Here is a 23,483-nt window from a genome sequence, read left to right on the forward strand (position 1 = left end):
TTGTGTGTGTGTGTGCATAAAACAGAAACTGAAATTGGGTGTCATGACTTTTAATTGTTGGGGTTGGATTCCTAAAAACTGAAGCTGGGTGCTGTGACTTTCAGCTGTTGGGGTTTGACCCGGACAGCTCGATACAGTTGAAGGAGCTGTCCCTGGCCCTCAGCAGTGAGTTCCTCGGGGCCTCAGCAGACAGCCACCCTCTCCGTCATGCCATCACCGCCACCTACAACCAGGAGCTCACCTTTCTAAGGTCAGTCGCTGAACGGATGTGTAGAGAGCTGCGTACGGGTGTAACAGCCCCAGACTGCCCACTTTACTGTCCTGGCCTCATTGTTCTTCATTTCGAGTCAAAAGTCCATGGAGGCAACCACGTGCTCGTTCTGTACTGTTTGTATTTTCTGTGTAGCAAATTCATGTACTGTTTGTATTTTCTGTGTAGCAAATTCAGGATTGAAAGGCTTTGCCAGTCTTGACTAAAAGCTGATTCATTTTTGCGCATTTCTTCTGTCGTTGCTGCTGTGTGCACATGTCAAATGATAAGGACAAGCATGGAGCTTCCTTTGTTGGGTTTGTTCCAATTTGCCTTTTATTTACCTGTGTGCCAGCTGAATCAGTAACATAAGCAGCATTTACTTGAATATATGAACTGTATAAATTGAGGGAGTTACCTTTCTTTATTGTTGTTTAATTCTCTACTCTCCTGGCCTCATTGTTCTTTCATACCACCTGCTAGTGAAAATCAACCCTCCCCGATTCCATAGTTTGAAATTACCCCCCTTTCTATATCTTTAATCAAGCTGGAGAAGAGGGAAGGGAGGTAAATCTGGACTAGCCTTTATTGACCCCCTCAACCTCCCACCCCCACCTCCACCCCCTCTCCAATCGCCTCTCTCCATTACAACCCGATGGAAGCAAGCATGGAGAAATTCTACTTGAATAGCTTGCATTGACTCTGACTGGGCCAAAGTTACCCTAGGGGGTCATTTCAAGGCAGCCTGGAAAGACCCCCAAATCTTTCATGAGGGTGGGTCAGGTCCACCCAGAGAGGGCATGGGGAGTGGTGGGTGGGGGAGGGAAGGGGGTGGTTCTGACCAGTTGTTGTTAACCCCTGGGGGTCATCCCAGACCTGTCTACACAAACCCCTGGGTTGATATGGGCTGGCCAGATCTGACCCTGCACTACAAACCAGCAATGGTATGAACAGATTGCTACTGCTGTACCGGTTAGAAAATCCTGACTGGTTTTTAGCACTTTTTTTGTGTGTGTTTGTTTGTTCTTTGTTTTCTGGGCAAGTACTGTTTATTTATTTATTTTTTAAACTGGTATATTTTCTCACCATTGCATGCCACAGTTATGGACTTATTCCAACATGTGTTCATACTTTTGGATGCTTCCACACACATGAACACATACACTTGCGCGCGCGCACGCACACACACACACACACACACACACACACACACACACACACAAACACATGCATGCATGCATACATGCATACAGACACACAGACACACAGACACCACAGACACACAGACACACACACACACAGACACACACACACACAGACACACACACACACACACACACACACACACACACACACAGAATTTGCCAGCCAGAAGAGAATTGGCTTAATCAATACATGAGAGAACAAGAGGGTTTGGTTGTCCTGTACAATGAGATTGTGACAAAATTTACTGATTGTTATCATTATCATACTTCTTCTTCTTCTTCTTCGTCTCTTTATTAGATATCATTATTATTATTATTATTATTATTATTATTGTTCTTGTTCTTGTTGTTCATTTTCTTGTTCTTGTTCTTGCTGTTCTTGTTGTTGTTCTTGTTCTTGTTCTTGTACTTGTTCTTGTTGTTATTCATTTTGTTGTTGTTTTTGTTGTTGTTGTTGTTGTTGTTAGTAGTAGTAGTAGTAGTAAAGTAGTATAAATAGAAGCAGCAGCAGCAGTAGTAGTGGTAGTAGTGTTGTTGTTTTTGGTAGTAGTAGTAGCAGTAGTAGTAGTAGAAGGAGAAGGAGTAGTAGTATCATCATCATTTATAATTATTCTCATGATGACAGGTCAGGACTGGACCAGACCAGTGAAGAGCGTAACAAGCTACGTTCAGACCTGGCAGACGCCCTCTCTCAGAACGTGGCGATGGCAGCAGAAGTGGACGAACGCCACGCTCAGCTACAGAAGTCCTTCACCACATGCCTCCAGTGAGTCTGACCACTGACTGGTTGGTTTGTCATGTGACTGCAAACATCTGTAGATTAGGCTGATTGGGTTAAAGGTTGATGGTTCCACAGCCTCATGGGGTGGTGAATTCATATCCACTGTGTCCAGGGCTCAGCATAGGAAGGCAGTGAATTCATACCCACTGTGTCCAGGGCTCAGCATAGGAAGGAAGTGAATTCACATCACTGTGTCCAGGGCTCAGCATAGGAAGGCAGTGAATTCACATCCACTGTGTCCAGGGTTCAGCATAGGAAGGCAGTGAATTCATACCCACTGTGTCCATGGCTCAGCACAGAAAGGCAGTGAATTCATATCCACTGTATCCAGGGTTCGGCATAGGAAGGCAGTGAATTCATACCCACTGTGTCCAGGGCTCAGCATAGGAAGGAAGTGAATTCACATCACTGTGTCCAGGGCTCAGCATAGGAAGGCAGTGAATTCATATCCACTGTGTCCAAGGCTGAGCACAGAAAGGCAGTGAATTCATATCTACTGTGTCCAGGGCTCAGCACAGAAAGGCGGTGAATTCATATCCACTGTGTCCAGGGCTCAGCATAGGAAGGCAGTGAATTCATGTCCACTGTGTCCAGGGCTCAGCACAGAAAGGCAGTGAAGTCATATCCACTGTGTCCAGGGCTCGGCAGAGAAAGGCAGTGAATTCATGTTCACTGTGTCCAGGGCTCAGCACAGGAAGGCAGTGAATTCATATCCACTGTGTCAAGGGCTCAGCATAGGAAGGCAGTGAATTCATATCCACTGTGTCAAGGGCTCAGCACAGGAAGGCAGTGAATTCATATCCACTGTGTCAAGGGCTCAGCATAGGAAGGCAGTGAATTCATATCCACTGTGTCAAGGGCTCAGCACAGGAAGGCAGTGAATTCATATCCACTGTGTCAAGGGCTCAGCACAGGAAGGCAGTGAATTCATATCCACTGTGTCAAGGGCTCAGCATAGGAAGGCAGTGAATTCATATTCACTGTGTCCAGGGCTCAGCATAGAAAGGCAGTGAATTCATATCCACTGTGTCCAGGGCTCAGCATAGGAAGGCAGTGAATTCATATCCACTGTGTCCAGGGCTCAGCACAGGAAGGCAGTGAATTCATATCCACTGTGTCCAGGGCTCAGCACAGGAAGGCAGTGAATTCATATCCACTGTGTCCAGGGCTCGGCAGAGAAAGGCAGTGAATTCATGTTCACTGTGTCCAGGGCTCAGCGTAGAAAGGCAGTGAATTCATATCCACTGTGTCCAGGGCTCAGCATAGGAAGGCAGTGAATTCATATCCACTGTGTCAAGGGCTCAGCATAGGAAGGCAGTGAATTCATATTCACTGTGTCCAGGGCTCAGCATAGGAAGGCAGTGAATTCATATCCACTGTGTCCAGGGCTCAGCATAGGAAGGCAGTGAATTCATATCCTCTGTGTCCAGGGCTCAGCATAGGAAGGCAGTGAATTCATATCCACTGCGTCCAGGGCTCAGCATAGAAAGGCAGTGTCCAGTCCTCTCCTTTGGTTGATTACTGTCATTTGTTTACCAAGTTTTGCTTTGTTTATGTTTTATTTATCCTTCGTACCGGCTGATATTTTGGTTGAAATTTTGCTAACAATAAAAATCAGTGCTGAGAAATTCTGTGATCAGCTGCAGCTAAACTGTGTATGTTTGTGTGTATGTGTGCTTGCATGTACACATATATTCATGTGTGCTTTTGTGTTTGTGCATGCATGACTGGTTGAGTGCATAGCTGGTCTGCTGGTGTGTTTGTGAAAGAAAGGGGAAGGTGCAAAGGACGGTACAGGAGTGACAGTCCCTCCCTCACTGTGTTCAGGTCAAGTCTGATGCTGGTCTGTCTGTTTGGCTATCAGCCTTTCTCCACGGTCATATCTAATGATTATAGAAAGGCATTCATCAGTCTCAGGGGAACTGTAGTGTTTCAGTCTGGGTGGTGATTGATATAGCCTTGACTGTGTCTGAGCAGGCCAATGGCAACATCAGAAGTTTGGAAAGGGAGAGAATTGTTTCTTGGAAGCCACAGCAGAGTGTGAACAAGAGTTACATTTCCTAACAGACATTGATACATGTAATTAAATGACACAGACTGGCGTTTCATCAGAGTATGTGACCACACAGCAGGGAGTTGGTAGAGAACCTGCAGTTGACAGTGAGGCACACCTGAAAGGCTCTCATTATGACCCGGCACCGCTGTTCTGTCTTGTTCTGGCACGCCCATCACAATCACTGTTAATGCTAGTTCAGGATCTGAGGTCTTTGTTTTTGTGTCACTGGGGTGGAATCATAATTACTGGTGTAGGATTTGATGCCACTGTTGTCAACATTGTTCTTTTATGTTTCATTTTTTCCCCACGGGTAGTTGTACAAGAGGGGGTGTCACTGATTTGAGGCGCATACACATTTGAGTGGTGCAGATTTCTTATCAATCAGAAGCGTTGTATGTGCTTTGCTTCTTTGTTGGTTTTCCTTGGTGTTTTGGAACAGCCTCAAAGGTGTGCGTGCATGCTTACATCAAATGTGACTGCAGTAAGAAAAATAAGGATTTTGATTTTTGTTCGTTTTTCATCACTTTTATTTTGTTTCTTTGCTCCTGTTTCTTCAATTTTCAATCTTTGATATTTAGTTTTTAATCATTATTTGGTTTTTATGTACATTTTCCCTTCTTTCAACATGTGTTGTTGCTTTTATCTTTTGGACTTTGCTCGTTTCCCTTTTTTTTATGTAATGGTGTACTAAGTTATGGTGAGGCGGCTATGTATGGATCATTTGTTTTCTTTGTTTATATGTCGGTTTTGTCAAACTGGAATTGCCTCAACAGAATCAGTTAAATTTGGATTTCTGATCCAGTGCAATCCAATCCAATCCAATCCAATCCAATACAATACAATACCATGCAATGCCATGCAATGCCATACAATACAGTACAGTACACTACAGTACAGTACACTACAGTACAGTACAGTACAATTCAATGCAATGCAATGCAACACAGTACAGTACAGTGCAGCGCAATGCAGTGCAATGCAATGCAATACAGTACACTACAATGCAATGCAATACAGTACAATACAATACCATGCAATGCAATCCAATGCAATGTAGCACAACACAACACAGTGCAACACAATACAATACAATGCAACATTATACAACACAACACAATGCAATGCATTGCAAAGCAATGCAATGCAATGCAATACAATACAATACAATACAATACAGTACAGTACAGTACAGTACATCTTTATTGAATGAAGAAGTGCATGTCTAAATCATCTTGTGTATATGATAGTCAATCATGTCCATCAAAACAGCAGAAGAGGCAACTGCTGTCCTGACAATCTTTGCTATAATTTGATTATAGTGGAGTGTGTCTTGCTCAAGTTACATCCCCACTCTCTCTGCCAAGAAGGATTCAGGACAGTCGGCGTTGGGATGGTCCCCAAGGCTGCAACACTAAAAGCCAGTGTAATCTTGCCTCCTAGTTTTAGAGTCACAGTCCTTCACAAAAGACTAAGCTGTAAATGAAATTCCTGTTACAGAGGAGAAACCACTGATAACACAGCTCTCACTTTGCTGCTAGCCCAGCAGTTACCTCACGTCGACCTGTGACTTAAGCTGAACATTGAGCCATTAGAATATTAGGAATGATAGCGTTTTGTTCAAGTCCTTGGGTGCTATTCAAGAAACGATCGTACCTGCAGGTAAGGGTATACCTGCAGGCAAATCTACACGAAGCAAGGTGTACCTGGGGGTAAATTATCTGCATGAGGCAAGGCAACAGGCTTTTTTTTTTTTTTTTTTTTTGCTGCCCCATCATCTGCACTGTTTCAGTGGCATTACTCCTATGCTGCTCATTCCCAGTCCCCCATACACGGCCACACCCGGGTTCATCTGTCAGTGTCCAAGTGCTGGCAGTCCACAAGGAACCATGGATGTCAGGTGGCCAGGAGGCCACACACCAGGGGTGGAACAGGCCTTGCCTTATGTACATTTACCTGCAGGTACACCTTTACCGGCAGATAGGATTCTGTCTTGAAGAGCCCCTGGTGGCTGACTGGCTGTATTTTATTGTATTGTAGTACTCTTTTTCCTCACAACACAAATTTGGGCTGCACCGAGAGCACCTCTCTCTCTTTTTTTTTTCTTTTTTTTTCTTTTTTTTTTTTGTATCTTTCCTGCCTGCAGTTTTTTCTTTTTATTTTCCTATCGAACTATCAAAGCGGATTCTTCCACAGATTTTTGCATGGCACAGCCCTGTTGTTGCCGTGGGTTCTTTTACATGCACTAAGTGCATGCTGCATGTGGGACCTCGGTTTATCGACTCATCGGAATCACTAGCATCCAGACCACCACTTAAGGTCTAGTGGAGGGGGAGAAAATACTGGCAAATGTGCCGGGATTGGAACCAGTGTGCTCAGTTTTTCTGGCTTCCTGGGGGGACAGGTTACCTCCAGGCCATCACTCAGTTTTTCTGGCTTCCTGGGGGGACAGGTTACCTCCAGGCCATCACTCAGTTTCTCTGGCTTCCTGGGGGGACAGGTTACCTCCAGGCCATCACTCAGTTTCTCTGGCTTCCTGGGGGGACAGGTTACCTCCAGGCCATCACTCAGTTTCTCTGGCTTCCTGGGGGGACAGGTTACCTCCAGGCCATCACTCAGTTTTTCTGGCTTCCTGGGGGGACAGGTTACCTCCAGGCCATCACTCAGTTTCTCTGGCTTCCTGGGGGGACAGGTTACCTCCAGGCCATCACTCAGTTTCTCTGGCTTCCTGGGGGGACAGGTTACCCCCAGGCCATCACTCAGTTTCTCTGGCTTCCTGGGGAGACAGGTTACCTCCAGGCCATCACGGCACTGTGTGCAGGGAGCAGCGGCAGGACCACCTGGAGCAGGTCAGACGCCTGCAGGGGGAGGTGGAGAGGGAGCGTGAGGCACACAGCTCACAGGCAGCTCTGCTGAGGCAGACCTCAGAGCATGTCCAGGAGCTGGAGCTAAGGGTGACCACCCTCACTGACCAGCTGGCCAGGTCAGAAAGGGTGAGTGGTGTTTGGCCTGGTGAGGGGAGTGCTGGTGTCATTGGAGGTTTTGTTGTTGTTTTTTATTTGTTTGTTTGGGGGGGTGAGGGGGTGGGGGGGGTTGCTGTCCTATCTCCTGTACCATCTCATTGGCATTACTCCCATGTTGTCCACTGAGTTCCTCATACACAGCTACATTCAGGTTTGTCTGTCAGTCCCAGCATCAGCATCGTGATGATTCTTTTTTCTTTCTCCATCTGTTGTGTTGCACTTTTTCTTTTTTTTTCCTTCATTTTCTTCCCACTTTCAAGAGCTGGATAAGTTCTGTTTTGGTGAACATTTTCACTTACTCTATTAACCTCAGAAAATGAAACTGACTCATAAAATAAAGTTCACTCAAAAAATGAAATTAATTCATAGGACAAAAATTCATTCATACATAACATGCACTTCATTCATAAAATAAGAATCATTCATAGATCGAAAGTTCATTTATAAAATTCATAAGATAAAATTGAAAATTCATTCATATAGTTCATAAACCAAACTCATTCTTGAAAAAATGATTCACAAAATTAAATTCATTAAATGGAAATCATTAAACTGAATTCATTCATAAAATAATTAAGTAAAAATCATTCATGAAATGAGATTCATAAAAAAAAAAAAATTCATAAAATAGAGTTTGTTAATAAAATGATAAAGTAGAAATCATTCATATAATTCATTCATGAAATGAAATGAAGTTCAGTAATGCCCTCCATCCAATCAGATCCTCAGGATGGGTGTGTGTACCTCTGTTCACAGGAAACGTCTAGCACCCGCAGAGAAGCTGCTCAGGCCAAGGAGAAACAGAGAGACCTGGAGAGTCACTGTGACAGACTGCACAGAGAGCTACAACAGACACAGGTAGAGAGAGAGAGAGAGAGTCACTGTGATAGACTGCAGAGAGAGCTACAACAGACACAGGTAGAGAGAGAGAGAGAGAGAGAGTCACTTTGATAGACTGCAGAGAGAGCTACAACAGACACACGTAGAGAGAGAGAGAGAGTCACTGTGACAGACTGCACAGAGAGCTACAACAGACACAGGTAGAGAGAGAGAGAGAGTCACTGTGACAGACTGCACAGAGAGCTACAACAGACACAGGTAGAGAGAGAGAGAGTCACTGTGATAGACTGCAGAGAGAGCTACAACAGACACAGGTAGAGAGAGAGAGAGAGTCACTGTGACAGACTGCACAGAGAGCTACAACAGACACAGGTAGAGAGAGAGAGTCACTGTGATAGACTGCACAGAGAGCTACAACAGACACAGGTAGAGAGAGAGAGAGTCAGTGTGACAGACTACACAGAGAGCTACAACAGACACAGGTAGAGAGAGAGAGAGAGTCACTGTGACAGACTGCACAGAGAGCTACAACAGACACAGGTAGAGAGAGAGAGAGAGAGAGAGTCACTGTGACAGACTGCACAGAGAGCTACAACAGACACAGGTAGAGAGAGAGTCAGTGTGACAGACTGCACAGAGAGCTACAACAGACACAGGTAGAGAGAGAGTCAGTGTGACAGACTGCACAGAGAGCTACAACAGACACAGGTAGAGAGAGAGAGTCACTGTGATAGACTGCACAGAGAGCTACAACAGACACAGGTAGAGAGAGAGAGAGAGTCACTGTGATAGACTGCACAGAGAGCTACAACAGACACAGGTAGAGAGAGAGAGAGAGCGAGTCACTGTGACAGACTGCACAGAGAGCTACAACAGACACAGGTAGAGAGAGAGTCACTGTGATAAACTGCAGAGAGAGCTACAACAGACACAGGTGGAGAGAGAGAGAGTCAGTGTGACAGACTGCACAGAGAGCTACAACAGACACAGGTAGAGAGAGAGAGAGAGTCACTGTGATAGACTGCACAGAGAGCTACAACAGACACACGTAGAGAGAGAGAGAGAGTCACTGTGACAGACTGCACAGAGAGCTACAACAGACACAGGTAGAGAGAGAGAGAGTCACTGTGATAGACTGCACAGAGAGCTACAACAGACACACGTAGAGAGAGAGAGAGAGTCACTGTGATAGACTGCACAGAGAGCTACAACAGACACAGGTGGAGAGAGAGAGAGTCACTGTGACAGACTGCACAGAGAGCTACAACAGACACAGGTAGAGAGAGAGAGAGTCAGTGTGACAGACTGCACAGAGAGCTACAACAGACACAGGTAGAGAGAGAGAGAGTCACTGTGATAGACTGCACAGAGAGCTACAACAGACACACGTAGAGAGAGAGAGAGAGTCACTGTGACAGACTGCACAGAGAGCTACAACAGACACAGGTAGAGAGAGAGAGAGTCACTGTGATAGACTGCACAGAGAGCTACAACAGACACAGGTAGAGAGAGAGAGAGAGTCAGTGTGACAGACTGCACAGAGAGCTACAACAGACACAGGTAGAGAGAGAGAGAGAGAGTCACTGTGACAGACTGCACAGAGAGCTACAACAGACACAGGTAGAGAGAGAGAGTCACTGTGACAGACTGCACAGAGAGCTACAACAGACACAGGTAGAGAGAGAGAGAGAGTCACTGTGATAGACTGCACAGAGAGCTACAACAGACACAGGTAGAGAGAGAGAGAGAGAGAGAGTCACTGTGACAGACTGCACAGAGAGCTACAACAGACACAGGTAGAGAGAGAGAGAGAGTCACTGTGACAGACTGCACAGAGAGCTACAACAGACACAGGTAGAGAGAGAGAGAGAGAGTCAGTGTGATAGACTGCAGAGAGAGCTACAACAGACACAGGTAGAGAGAGAGAGAGAGTCAGTGTGACAGACTGCACAGAGAGCTACAACAGACACACGTAGAGAGAGAGAGAGAGTCAGTGTGACAGACTGCACAGAGAGCTACAACAGACACAGGTAGAGAGAGAGAGAGAGTCAGTGTGACAGACTGCACAGAGAGCTACAACAGACACAGGTAGAGAGAGAGAGAGAGAGTCACTGTGATAGACTGCAGAGAGAGCTACAACAGACACAGGTAGAGAGAGAGAGAGTCAGTGTGACAGACTGCACAGAGAGCTACAACAGACACACGTAGAGAGAGAGAGAGTCACTGTGACAGACTGCACAGAGAGCTACAACAGACACAGGTAGAGAGAGAGAGAGAGTCACTGTGACAGACTGCACAGAGAGCTACAACAGACACAGGTAGAGAGAGAGAGAGAGTCAGTGTGACAGACTGCACAGAGAGCTACAACAGACACAGGTAGAGAGAGAGAGAGAGAGTCACTGTGATAGACTGCACAGAGAGCTACAACAGACACAGGTAGAGAGAGAGAGAGAGTCACTGTGATAGACTGCAGAGAGAGCTACAACAGACACAGGTAGAGAGAGAGAGAGTCAGTGTGACAGACTGCAGAGAGAGCTACAACAGACACACGTAGAGAGAGAGAGAGAGTCACTGTGATAGACTGCACAGAGAGCTACAACAGACACAGGTAGAGAGAGAGAGAGAGTCACTGTGACAGACTGCACAGAGAGTTACAACAGACACAGGTAGAGAGAGAGAGTCACTGTGACAGACTGCACAGAGAGCTACAACAGACACAGGTAGAGAGAGAGAGAGTCAGTGTGACAGACTGCAGAGAGAGCTACAACAGACACAGGTAGAGAGAGAGAGAGAGTCAGTGTGACAGACTGCACAGAGAGCTACAACAGACACAGGTAGAGAGAGAGAGAGAGAGTCACTGTGATAGACTGCAGAGAGAGCTACAACAGACACAGGTAGAGAGAGAGAGAGTCAGTGTGACAGACTGCACAGAGAGCTACAACAGACACACGTAGAGAGAGAGAGAGAGTCACTGTGATAGACTGCACAGAGAGCTACAACAGACACAGGTAGAGAGAGAGAGAGAGTCACTGTGACAGACTGCACAGAGAGTTACAACAGACACAGGTAGAGAGAGAGAGTCACTGTGACAGACTGCACAGAGAGCTACAACAGACACAGGTAGAGAGAGAGAGAGTCAGTGTGACAGACTGCAGAGAGAGCTACAACAGACACAGGTAGAGAGAGAGAGAGAGAGAGTCACTGTGACAGACTGCACAGAGAGCTACAACAGACACAGGTAGAGAGAGAGAGAGAGAGAGAGTCACTGTGACAGACTGCACAGAGAGCTACAACAGACACAGGTAGAGAGAGAGTCAGTGTGACAGACTGCACAGAGAGCTACAACAGACACAGGTAGAGAGAGAGAGTCACTGTGACAGACTGCACAGAGAGCTACAACAGACACAGGTAGAGAGAGAGAGAGTCACTGTGACAGACTGCACAGAGAGCTACAACAGACACAGGTAGAGAGAGAGAGAGAGTCACTGTGACAGACTACACAGAGAGCTACAACAGACACAGGTAGAGAGAGAGTCAGAATATTACGGTATAAATATTGTGTATGAAATTAACCATGTAACTGTAAATCACTGCTATATTGCACCACTACTACCACTACTACAACTACCAATGATAAGAATAACAATAATAATAATTTATATAGCACCTTTCCATGTTAATAATGCTCAACTGCACTATATTATGTCAAAAAAACCCCAAAAAACCACAACAAACTGACATGTGGAGCATGCAATTTAAACACTAAAATGCCTACTCAGATTCATCACAATATGTACAACCATCTACCTGAAGATCTCGTCATCAGCTCCATCCACATGTAATATGCAGCTTCTGTTCAAATGTGTGTGTGAGAGAGAGAGAGAGAGAGAGAGAGAGAGAGAGAGAGAGAGAGAGAGTTTGTGTGTGTGCGTGCATGTGTGTGTGTGTGTGTGTGCAGTGCATGCAGTGCGTGCATGTGTGAGTATGCACAAGTTTTTATATTGATATGCACTTGTATGTATCCTAATTTCTACTGTATCTGTGTTTGTGTATGATTTTCAATTTATGTTCGTATCTTGTTATGTACTATCCCCCCTAATATTCCTTGTGACCACGGTACACATGGTAATAGAGACATTCTATTCTATTCTGTTCTATTCTAAGATGCCCATATCGCAGCACAATACTTGACACCAATACCACAATGCTGAAAACCAGTCCCCATACTTCAAACCACTCATGTACATCACTGTGTCCATACATAACCATGCCGCTGTCTGTCACTGCGTTCCAGACCCAGCCGGACTCCCCAGGCTCTGGGAGCTGGGAGACAGAGCAACAGACCTTGATGGCCAAGGTTCAGAGAATCTCCGCTGAAAACAAGGTGAGGAGAACCTGTGTCTTTCTTTCTTTCGTTTTTTTTGTTTTTGTTTTTTATTTCTTTCTTTATTGATTAGAATAATGCATTACATATATATACATTGACATAAGTTTACATTTGGGCCAACAGCAAAGTGAGAGCTGTATTATCAATGGTTTCTCCAGTCAATGGGAAATCATTTACAGCTTAGTCTTTTGTGAAGGACTATGACTCTCAAACTAGGAGGCAAAATTACACTGGCTCTTAGTGCTGCAGCCTTGTGGGCTAGTTGGCCTTTGGAAACCATCCCAACGCCGACTGTCCTAAAACCCTCTTGGCCGAGAGAGTGGGGATGTAACATGGGCAAGACACTCTCCACTATAATCAAATTCTAGCCCAAATAGTCGGAACAGCAGTTGCCTCCTCTGCTGTTCTGATGTGTGTGTGTGTATATATATATATATATATATATATATATATATATATATATTAAGACAAGTTGAAAAAACAGGGACTGAAAGACTGCAGTGATGTGCTGGTATCTATTCTATTCTATTTTGTTCTGTTCTGTTCTGTTCTATTCATGGCAGGAACTGAGGGACCACAATGATGAACTGGTGGCTCAGCTTGACGAGCTTCAGCACCGTTCGTCCTCCAGTCGCCGGGGCAGCATCGGAAGTCAAGGTCGTTCAGCCAGCACCTCTCGCATCCCTGTCCGTGCCAGAGCATCATCGCTTTCCTCAGGTAAGGAGGGGCCTGGGAGAGGGTGCAGTCATCTGGCTGTCGTGGTGTCGTTATTCCTCAGTGTGTTCTTTCTCCCCGACTATTTCATATTTTACTCTCTGTGTCTCCATCTGACTCATCTGTCTCTCTCTCTGTGTCTGTGGCTTTGTCTGGCTGGCTGTTTGTCTATCTGTCTGTCTGGCTGTCTGTCTATCTGTCTGTTTTTTTCTCTCTCTCTCTGTTTCTCTGTGTGTTTTTTATTCACACTCTCTCTCTCTCTCACTGTCTCTGTCTCTGGCTCACTGTGTCTGTTTCTCTGTGTGTTTTTCATTCAATTCATTCTCTCTCTCTCTCTCACTGTCTCTCTCTCTCTCTCTCTCTCTCACTGTCTCTCTCTCTCACTGTCTCTGTCTCTGGCTCACTGTGTCTGTTTCTCTGTGTGTTTTTCATTCAATTCACTCTCTCTCTCTCTCTCTCTCTCTCTCTCTCTCACTGTCTCTCTCTCTCTCTCTCTCTCTCTCTCTCTCTCTCTCACTGTCTCTCTCTCTCTCTCTCTCTGGCTCACTGTGTCTGTTTCTCTGTGTGTTTTTCATTCAATTCACTCTCTCTCTCTCTCTCACTGTCTCTCTCTCTCTCTCTCTCTCACTGTCTGTCTCTCTCTCTCACTGTCTCTCTCTCTGGCTCACTGTGTCTGTTTCTCTGTGTGTTTTTCATTCAATTCACTCTCTCTCTCTCTCTCTCTCTCTCACTGTCTCTCTCTCTCTCTCTCTCTCTCTCTCTCACTGTCTCTCTCTCTCTCTCTCTCTCTCTCTGGCTCACTGTGTCTGTTTCTCTGTGTGTTTTTCATTCAATTCACTCTCTCTCTCTCTCTCTCACTGTCTCTCTCTCTCTCTCTCTCTCACTGTCTGTCTCTCTCTCTCACTGTCTCTCTCTCTGGCTCACTGTGTCTGTTTCTCTGTGTGTTTTTCATTCAATTCACTCTCTCTCTCTCTCTCTCACTGTCTCTCTCTCTGGCTCTCTCTCTCTCACTGTCTGTCTCTCTCTCTCACTGTCTCTCTCTCTGGCTCACTGTGTCTGTTTCATGTCCTGCCTCACACTCTGCCTGTTTTGGCTGTATGTGTTGTTGTTGTTGTTTTTGTCATTGTTGTTGTTGTTTAGGGGGTGTGGGGGCCTTCTCTTTCTCTGTCTGTCTGTGACTCTTGGTTGTGATGTGTTTTAACATCTGTCTTTCTGCTGAGCCTAACCAGTGTTATGGCTTTCTGCCGGACTACAGACGACATTTTGTAACAGGAGTGCGTTTTGCACCAGGCGTGTTTTTCTTCGTCCATATTCTAAATATATTTCTGTTTAATAATTACGGTGTAATGATTAATTGCAATGTTTTTAAAAGCGAATATGTGAAATGTTTTTTTTCAGATTGTATTACAGTAGATGTATTATGTAACCACATACGATAAGAGGCTATCTCGATTTGATCAAAATGACATATGTCAGTGTACACTCAATGTGCTAAGAACCTATTTCAATTTGAATAAAAATGACAAATTTCACTCCAGAATCAGTATATTCCTTCTTTTATTATTTGTTTTCCAAGAGATCTCATTCTTGTTATTGCTATTGCTGTTTTATACACCCTATTTCTGTGACATGATATTTCCGGTTACTTTTTTCCCCACTTTTAATTAAAGTTTGGTTCCAGCTTCTTTTTAACGTTAACAAATGCACAGATAGTGAGTGCATTATCAGTGTGATGATCATTTTTCTTTAATGAAACAACACAGTATATATTGCCTGTGAAAAGAACATATCAAAATGATCACACTTTTCCTGTATGTTTATGTTAACCCTTTCACTGCTGCAGGTGAGTGTGCTCATCTGTGTAGGGCTGGGGTTTTTTTGGGAGGGGGGGAGGGGGGGGCTGGGGGTGTTTGTTTTTGTGCGCTTAAGAGTTGACTTCATCAAGAGTTTGTGCCTTATAAATATTATTATTATTATTAGTAGTATTTTTATGTATTTATCTTCTTTTTTTTTATTTTTATTTTTTTATTTTTTTTTTTCTCAAGGCCTGACTAAGCGTGTTGGGTTACACTGCTGGTCAGGCATCTGCTTGGCAGATGTAGTGTAGCGTATATGGATTTGACCAAACGCAGTGATGCCTCCTTGAGCTACTGATACTAATACTGAAGGGCTGTCAGCTCACTGACATGTCACTTAGAGCTCACCGGTCAGGATGCCAGTCACCGTTCTGCATCTGGACGTCTTCCTCAGGGCACCACGCTACATATCATGCCCGGTTCAGCACAATCAACAACACTGTTGAAACATACTCAAAACTGTACACGATGCATCTGAAATTCATGCCATGCTGATCTCGTTTCACCGGGTTTAGCAGTGAAGGGGTTAAATCTTTTGCTTCCTTTGTGCTTTATTGTGTGTGCATTTCACCGTTTGATTTCTGTTTCCTTTTCTGGTTTCTCTTCCGCTGTATATACATAGATGGATATGTAGATGATATATATATATATATATATATCCATCTTTTATATCCTATCTTTTATCTATATATCCACCTTTTATATCTATTCCTTCATCTATATATCCATCTTATATATCCTGTCCTTCATCTATGTATCCATCTTTTATATCCTTCTGCTGTGCCCTGCTACTACTGTGCCCGTGTGCTGTGCCCTGTGACCCTTGACCCCGCAGATACGTCGGAGTGGGATGACGAAGACAGTTGTGCCGAAACCGTGTACTCCGGCCAGCGTAAAGGACCGTCCAGAGAGGCTGAAAGTTGGTTGATGTTCCTCTCATGTCTGCTTGGATTTCTGTCAAGCTCCTTCACCCTCTGCTAAATAATGGGAAAATACTGATGTATTTTGATTTTTTTCTTCTTCTTTTTGCGCATTTTCGCTTTTTTAACTTTATTCCCTCTTTAGGGTGAGGGCTGGATGTAAACAAAAAAGCATGTTACTTGCTTATCTATTACCCTTGATAATAAAGATTTTTTCTTGTCTTGTCTTGTCTTGTCTTGTCTTGTGTACTGTGAATGATTAGTTTTGGTTTTGGATGATTTGTTGTGGGTTACCCCTCTCGTTCTCACTTTATCTGTCTGTCCACCTGTTTGCCTGTCTGTCAGTCTGTCTGTCTGTCCACCTGTCAGTCCGTCTGTCTGTCTGTCCACCTGCCAGTCTGTCTGTCTGTGGGGGAGGGTGGGGGGCGGGGATTAAGGGGGGAGCATCGGTGGAGGTGGGGTATGATTGCAAAGGGATGACTTTGTGTTTAGGCTGTGGTGTTTACATGCTTTTCTTTCTTTTCTTTCTTTCTTTCTTTCTTTTCTTTTCAGTTGTATGGCCTTCTGTTCAGCAGTTCTCTTCCCAGTTTGGAACCTTAACTTGAATAAGTTGAAACCCTTCTTTTTCAGAACAGAATCTAAAATGACCATATATGGGGAAAAAAACAAAACCACACAAAACAAACTGTAGTCTGTATTTAATCCTGTCCCATAAGAAAGCTATGTTGTGGAAATGGCAACATATGAAATAGACACAAATTTTGTTTTGAAACTGACATGACTTTCATTGCTGCCATGCATGTCAGGGGGCATAACTAGTGCCCAGTAAGTGATTAAGTAGGTTTGTGTTTGGTATCCGAATGCTGTGTGTTAAGGGCAGAATCACATGACCCAGTACTGGCTGTTATAAATTGACTGTATTAGTGCCACCTCATGTAATCCTGCCCTTAATTCAACTACTTTCAGATTGATACCTATATATTAATTTCATGTTCAAATCATCCAGTCTTATAGTGCAGTCTGAACACAATAACCACACACTGAACCATCCAGTCTTATAGTGCAGTCTGAACAATAACCATACTGAACCATCCAGTCTTATAGTGCAGTCTGAACAATAACCATACTGAACCATCCAGTCTTATAGTGCAGTCTGAACACAATAACCACACACTGAACCATCCAGTCTTATAGTGCAGTCTGAACAATAACCATACTGAACCATCCAGTCTTATAGTGCAGTCTGAACAATAACCATACTGAACCATCCAGTCTTATAGTGCAGTCTGAACAATAGCCACACTGAACCATCCAGTCTTATAGTGCAGTCTGAACAATAGCCACACTGAACCATCCAGTCTTATAGTGCAGTCTGAACAATAACCACACACTGAACCATCCAGTCTTATAGTGCAGTCTGAACAATAACCACACTGAACCATCCAGTCTTATAGTGCAGTCTGAACAATAACCACACACTGAACCATCCAGTCTTATAGTGCAGTCTGAACAATAACCACACTGAACCATCCAGTCTTATAGTGCAGTCTGAACACAATAGCCACACTGAACCATCCAGTCTTATAGTGCAGTCTGAACAATAAACACACACTGAACCATCCAGTCTTATAGTGCAGTCTGAACAATATCCACACTGAACCATCCAGTCTTATAGTGCAGTCTGAACAATAACCACACACTGAACTATCCAGTCTTATAGTGCAGTCTGAACACAATAACCACACTGAACCATCCAGTCTTATAGTGCAGTCTGAACAATAACCACACACTGAACCATCCAGTCTTATAGTGCAATCTGAACACAATAGCCACACACTGTACCATCCCACCTCAGCGTGACGTGTATGGTGACAGGAGACAGGACACCCAGCCTCAGTGTAGAGCTACGTCAGCATCAGCGTCAGAGCCGTTCCCACAGACGGGGCCACGAGGAGCAGAGTTCAGAAGGGGAAGCAACACCGATCAACACGAAAAACCAACAGGACAGCAGCAAAGAGCGGACTACGTCTCAACGTTTTGAAAAGGAGAAGGTGAGTCCTTTTAACTGGTTTATTGTCTGTTCATAAAAGGTGATTGTACAAGGCCCTTAGCTTATATCAGAGACTGACATACACTTACAGTTGTGCCAACAGCAAAGTGAGAGCTTATGATCAGTGGTTTCTCTACTGCAATGGGAATTCCTTTACATCTGTCTTTTGTGAAGGGCTATGACTCTTGAACTAGGAGGCAAGACTGCACTGGCTCTTAATGCTGCAGCCATGGGTGCTAACTGTCCTAAAATCTTATTGGCTGAGAGAGCGGGAATGCAACTTGTGCAAGACACTCTCCACTGTAAGCAAATTCTCGCATAGATAGTCAGGACAGCAGCTGCTACATAATGTGTGACACAGAAACACATCATGTCCATCAACAAACCATGCAATGTGTGACACAGAAACACATCATGTCTATCAACAAACCATGCAATGTGTGACACAGAAACACATCATGTCTATCAACAAACCATGCAATGTGTGACACAGAAACACATCATGTCCATCAACAAACCTTGTAATGTGTGACACAGAAACACATCATGTCCATCAACAAACCATGTAAAGTGTGACACAGAAACACATCATGCCCATCAACAAACCATGTAAAGTGTGACACAGAAACACATCATGTCCATCAACAAACCATGTAAAGTGTGACACAGAAACACATCATGTCCATCAACAAACCATGTAATGTGTGACACAGAAACACATCATGTCCATCAACAAACCATGTAATGTGTGACACAGAAACACATCATGTCCATCAACAAACCATGTAATGTGCGACACAGAAACACATCATGTCCATCAACAAACCATGTAATGTGTGAACAGAAGCGGATGTGGGAGCAGTTCCAAAGGGAGGTCAGCCAGAAGCTGGCGGAGCAGCGCCGAGAGTTGCAGGCGGCGTGTCAGCGGGAGAAAGAGGAGCTGCAGCAGGAGTTCCAGTCCCGCCAGAGCCTGCGTCTGATCGAGCACAGGGAGCAGCTGGAGGCCCTGGAGAACAGGTGAGTTGAACTGCCGCCTATGAGGGCTGCTGGTGACTGGAACATTGTACGCTGACTTTTTCAATGTCTAGCCAGCCTCTCATAATGTCCTATTTTAGCATCATAAGTTCCTGGACCTGTTTGATTAAAACTTCACATGCATTTTGCAATGCAGGCTTATGAGAAATGACATATTGCCCATAACCAACCTTGTCATCAAGAATTAGGCATAATACAACTCGAAATAACCCATATCATGAACACATTCTGACACTTGTCATCTCAAACCATGTTTTGTGTTTACCTTTGTATGTATTATGGGACCGAAAATGGAAAGAGCGCCTCTCTGATTGGTACAGACTAAATGAACACAACACTGCAGACGATTTTTTTTTTACCTTACAAGATGACTGCATGACAGTTTAGTGACAGAATCTGTATCATTATTTAGTTCAAGAACCTTCAAAATAGGGTAATATGATTCAATCTATGCATGAAAATTACCAGGTTCCTGAATTTCGGGCAATACAATAGCACTTTACCCCAGCCTGACTGGTCAATTAATTATTCCCCGCCTGTGGTGGGCAGGACTAAAAAATATGTGATGCTTTTCTTTTAGCTGAATGAATGAAGTAATAACTTTAAACATCGTGTGCATACTGACACTATGTAATATGGACAGATAAATCAGCAAGAAGTTGTGTGAAAACTGACATGGCCTGCAGATTAGTGTCAGACATCTGATTGACTGCAGTGATCTGATGATATAAGGCACAAACATTTCACAACAAGCTCCATAAAGGACCTGTTATTGGATACCCCACCCCCCCAAGCCCCACCCCCCACCCAACCAATACTTTTTATCAATTCCCTGAGGAAAATCAGTTAGCTGTTTTTTTACTTGATTTGATTTTTTTATGGACAGATTTGGTGAATTGATCTTTTTGACCTTATTTTCAGTATCTTTATCTTGATTTAAATTTAACATGGACTGAGTCATTTTTCTTTTTCATGCTGTGTTAATTGACCTGTTAATATTACTTTGTGTTCTCTTCATCCGCTTTCAAGAACTGACAGGGTTTTCAGCCCTGAAATGGCTCCTGTGCAGTCGCCTGGGCAAAAAACAACATGATTTGATTGGTCGTTCAGGCTGAAGCAGGCAGAGAAACAGCAAAGGGAGGCAGCAGGAGGAGGTTCCCGGGAGGGAGGGGAGGTAAACATGTACACGAAGAGCCGCGTGCGGGAGTTGGAGGGGGCTGTGCAGCACTGGAAGCAGCACTACGAGGGGGAGCTGCAGGACCTGAGGACCAAGTACGACCAGGACCTGGCCCGACTCAAGGCCTCCCGGGAACACAGGGTGGACATCGCCATGGAGAAACTGTTTGAGCAGGTGATGCTTTCTTCTTTTTCATTCATGGGCTGCAACTCCCGTGTTCACTTGTATGTACAGGAGTGGGCTTTTACGTGTATGACCGTTTTTAACCCCGCCATGTAGGCAGCCATACTCCATTTTCAGGGGAAGATGATGCTTTGATTTCAGTTGGTTTTTTCCTCTTTTTGTTATTGTTGTTGTTCTTTTGCTGCCTCGTCATCAGCATCGTTTGATTGGCATTACTCCCAGGCCACTCATTCCAAGCCACACCCAGGTTCATCTGTTGCTGTCCCCTATACATGGCCACACCCAGGTTCATCTGTTGCTGTCCCCCCCTATACATGGCCACACCCAGGTTCATCTGTTGCAGTCCCCCCCCGCCCCCTATACAGGCCCACACCCGGGTTCGTCTGTTGCAGTCGAGGTCACAAGGAGGCCACACACCAGAGGAGACCCAAAACTGCTGCTGAGTCACTTTGGTGGTGTTCAGTTGGGCCTATTCTGATTCCACATACTTAGCTGACGATAATAATGGCTTAGTTGTGGAGCCAGATTGAGTGAGCATCCCCCCCACCCCCCAGAGTGGAGACCACAACCACGACAGTCCCCCGTGAACCTGCCGACGCCAAAGACCTTAACAAGATTTTGTATTTTGTATTTCTTTTTATCACAACAGATTTCTCTGTGTGAAATTCGGGCTGCTCTCCCCAGGGAGAGCGCGTCGCTATACTACAGCGCCACCCTTTTTTTTTTTTTTTTCCTGCGTGCAGTTTTATTTGTTTTTCCTATTGATGTGGATTTTTCTACAGAATTTTGCCAGGTACAACCCTATTGTTGCCGTGGGTTCTTTTATGTGCGCTAAGTGCTTGCTGCACACGGGACCTCGGCTTATCGTCTCATCCAAATGACTAGCGTCCAGACCACCACTCAAGGTCTAGTGGAGGGGGAGAAAATATCGGCGGCTGAGCCATGATTCGAACCAGCGCGCTCAGATTCTCTCGCTTCCTAGGCAGACGCATTACCTCTAGGCCATTCACCCCAAGGACAGAAGTGGAAGGGGGTGGACACTGAGGTCACCTTAAGAGCAGGGCATGAAAGGACACAGGATATGGGACATTTTTTAAAATATATATTGATGATGAAGAAGGAGGAGGAGGATCATCATGATCATGATGCTGTGGAGGTCCATTTAGGTTTAGCAATATGTGACAAGGGTGTACTCTACACTCCCTTCCATAATGATTTCCTGGCATTAACCAGGCCTGAGAGATACAGACACTTGCAGTGTTGATAGGAAATTAGAACAACCTACACAGTCCTCGACTCTAACTACTTGGCCACAGCAGCTGGTTTAGACGAATGTGCTTCATTTGTTACATTGATCTTATGTTGGTTAGAGCTGGGGACTGATTCAGAAAGCCAAACCAATCATCTAGTGGGGTATGCTTTTTTTTTTTCTTCCTTTTTTCTTTTTGGTGACCCAGAATTTGAGAAATTTTGTTTTCTATATTTTGATGATGATGAATGATGATATGGATGATGATGAATGATGATGGTTGAATGATGATAGGGATGATGATGAATGATGATAGGGATGATGATGAATGATGATGATGAATTTTGATAGGAGTGATGATGAATGATGATAGGGATGATGATGAATGATGATAGGGATAATGAATTTCCTGCTATGGGGGTCCATTTAGGTTTGGGGCAGCATGTCAGTGTTGTACTGTCATGGTATATCTTGGTGTTAACCAGACTGTACTGTCATGGTATATCTTGGTGTTAACCAGGCTGTACTGTCATGGTATATCTTGGTGTTAACCAGGCTGTACTGTCATGGTATATCTTGGTGTTAACCAGGCTAAGAGATACAGACACCTGTAGTGCTGGTTATTGAACAACACTCCCCAAGACACATCCATGAAGTGGATGACCTCCACAGTGTTGTCCCTGTCTTCCTGTCTGAGTCCACAGCACACTCCACTGTGTGGTCCCTGTCTTCCTGTCTGAGTCCACAGCACTCTGTGTGGTCCCTGTCTTCCTGTCTGAGTCCACAGCACACTGTGTGGTCCCTGTCTTCCTGTCTGAGTCCACAGCATGCTTCACTGTGTGGTCCCTGTCTTCCTGTCTGAGTCCACAGCACACTGTGTGGTCCCTGTCTTCCTGTCTGAGTCCACAGCACACTTCACTGTGTGGTCCCTGTCTTCCTGTCTGAGTCCACAGCACACTGTGTGGTCCCTGTCTTCCTGTCTGAGTCCACAGCACACTTCACTGTGTGGTCCCTGTCTTCCTGTCTGAGTCCACAGCACACTGTGTTGTCCCTGTCTTCCTGTCTGAGTCCACAGCACACTGTGTGGTCCCTGTCTTCCTGTCTGAGTCCACAGCACACTTCACTGTGTGGTCCCTGTCTTCCTGTCTGAGTCCACAGCACACTTCACTGTGTGGTCCCTGTCTTCCTGTCTGAGTCCACAGCACACTGTGTGGTCCCTGTCTTCCTGTCTGAGTCCACAGCACACTTCACTGTGTAGTCCCTGTCTTCCTGTCTGAGTCCACAGCACACTGTGTGGTCCCTGTCTTCCTGTCTGAGTCCACAGCACGCTTCACTGTGTGGTCCCTGTCTTCCTGTCTGAGTCCACAGCACATGTCCCTGTGTTGTCCCTGTCTTCCTGTCTGAGTCCACAGCACGCTTCACTGTGTGGTCCCTGTCTTCCTGTCTGAGTCCACAGCATGCTTCACTGTGTGGTCCCTGTCTTCCTGTCTGAGTCCACAGCACACTTCACTGTGTGGTCCCTGTCTTCCTGTCAGAGTCCACAGCACACTGTGTGGTCCCTGTCTTCCTGTCTGAGTCCACAGCACGCTTCACTGTGTGGTCCCTGTCTTCCACTCTGAGTCCACGGCACACTCAGCTCTGGGGAGAAATTGGCCACAGGCTGAAAAACCCATCTCTGATGGGGTTCGAACCTTCATCCTCCCAGTTGTCACTCTGTGGTGTGCCATTGCAGGCTGTTGGAAAGTTATGTGTTTATTGCC

General features: G+C 45.0%; 1 protein-coding gene across 3 annotated transcripts in view; it reads left to right on the top strand.

Moving 5' to 3' along the window:
* The window catches only part of LOC143280938 (uncharacterized), a 110,224-nt gene that overhangs the window by 68,875 nt on the left and 17,866 nt on the right, over window positions 1–23,483 (top strand). For 2 of the 3 annotated variants that reach the window (XM_076585740.1, XM_076585741.1), the window contains exons 9-18: window positions 105–250; window positions 2,081–2,221; window positions 7,111–7,282; window positions 8,069–8,170; window positions 12,447–12,536; window positions 13,103–13,256; window positions 15,945–16,028; window positions 17,905–18,080; window positions 18,924–19,096; window positions 20,225–20,465. In XM_076585740.1, coding sequence (XP_076441855.1) covers window positions 105–250; window positions 2,081–2,221; window positions 7,111–7,282; window positions 8,069–8,170; window positions 12,447–12,536; window positions 13,103–13,256; window positions 15,945–16,028; window positions 17,905–18,080; window positions 18,924–19,096; window positions 20,225–20,465 — 1,479 coding nt within the window. The remainder of the gene's footprint in view (window positions 1–104; window positions 251–2,080; window positions 2,222–7,110; window positions 7,283–8,068; window positions 8,171–12,446; window positions 12,537–13,102; window positions 13,257–15,944; window positions 16,029–17,904; window positions 18,081–18,923; window positions 19,097–20,224; window positions 20,466–23,483) is intronic. The other variant, XM_076585742.1, reaches the window with a different exon arrangement.

The sequence above is a fragment of the Babylonia areolata genome, chromosome 4 (genome assembly GCF_041734735.1).
Source record: "Babylonia areolata isolate BAREFJ2019XMU chromosome 4, ASM4173473v1, whole genome shotgun sequence".
NCBI lineage: Eukaryota > Metazoa > Mollusca > Gastropoda > Neogastropoda > Buccinidae > Babylonia > Babylonia areolata.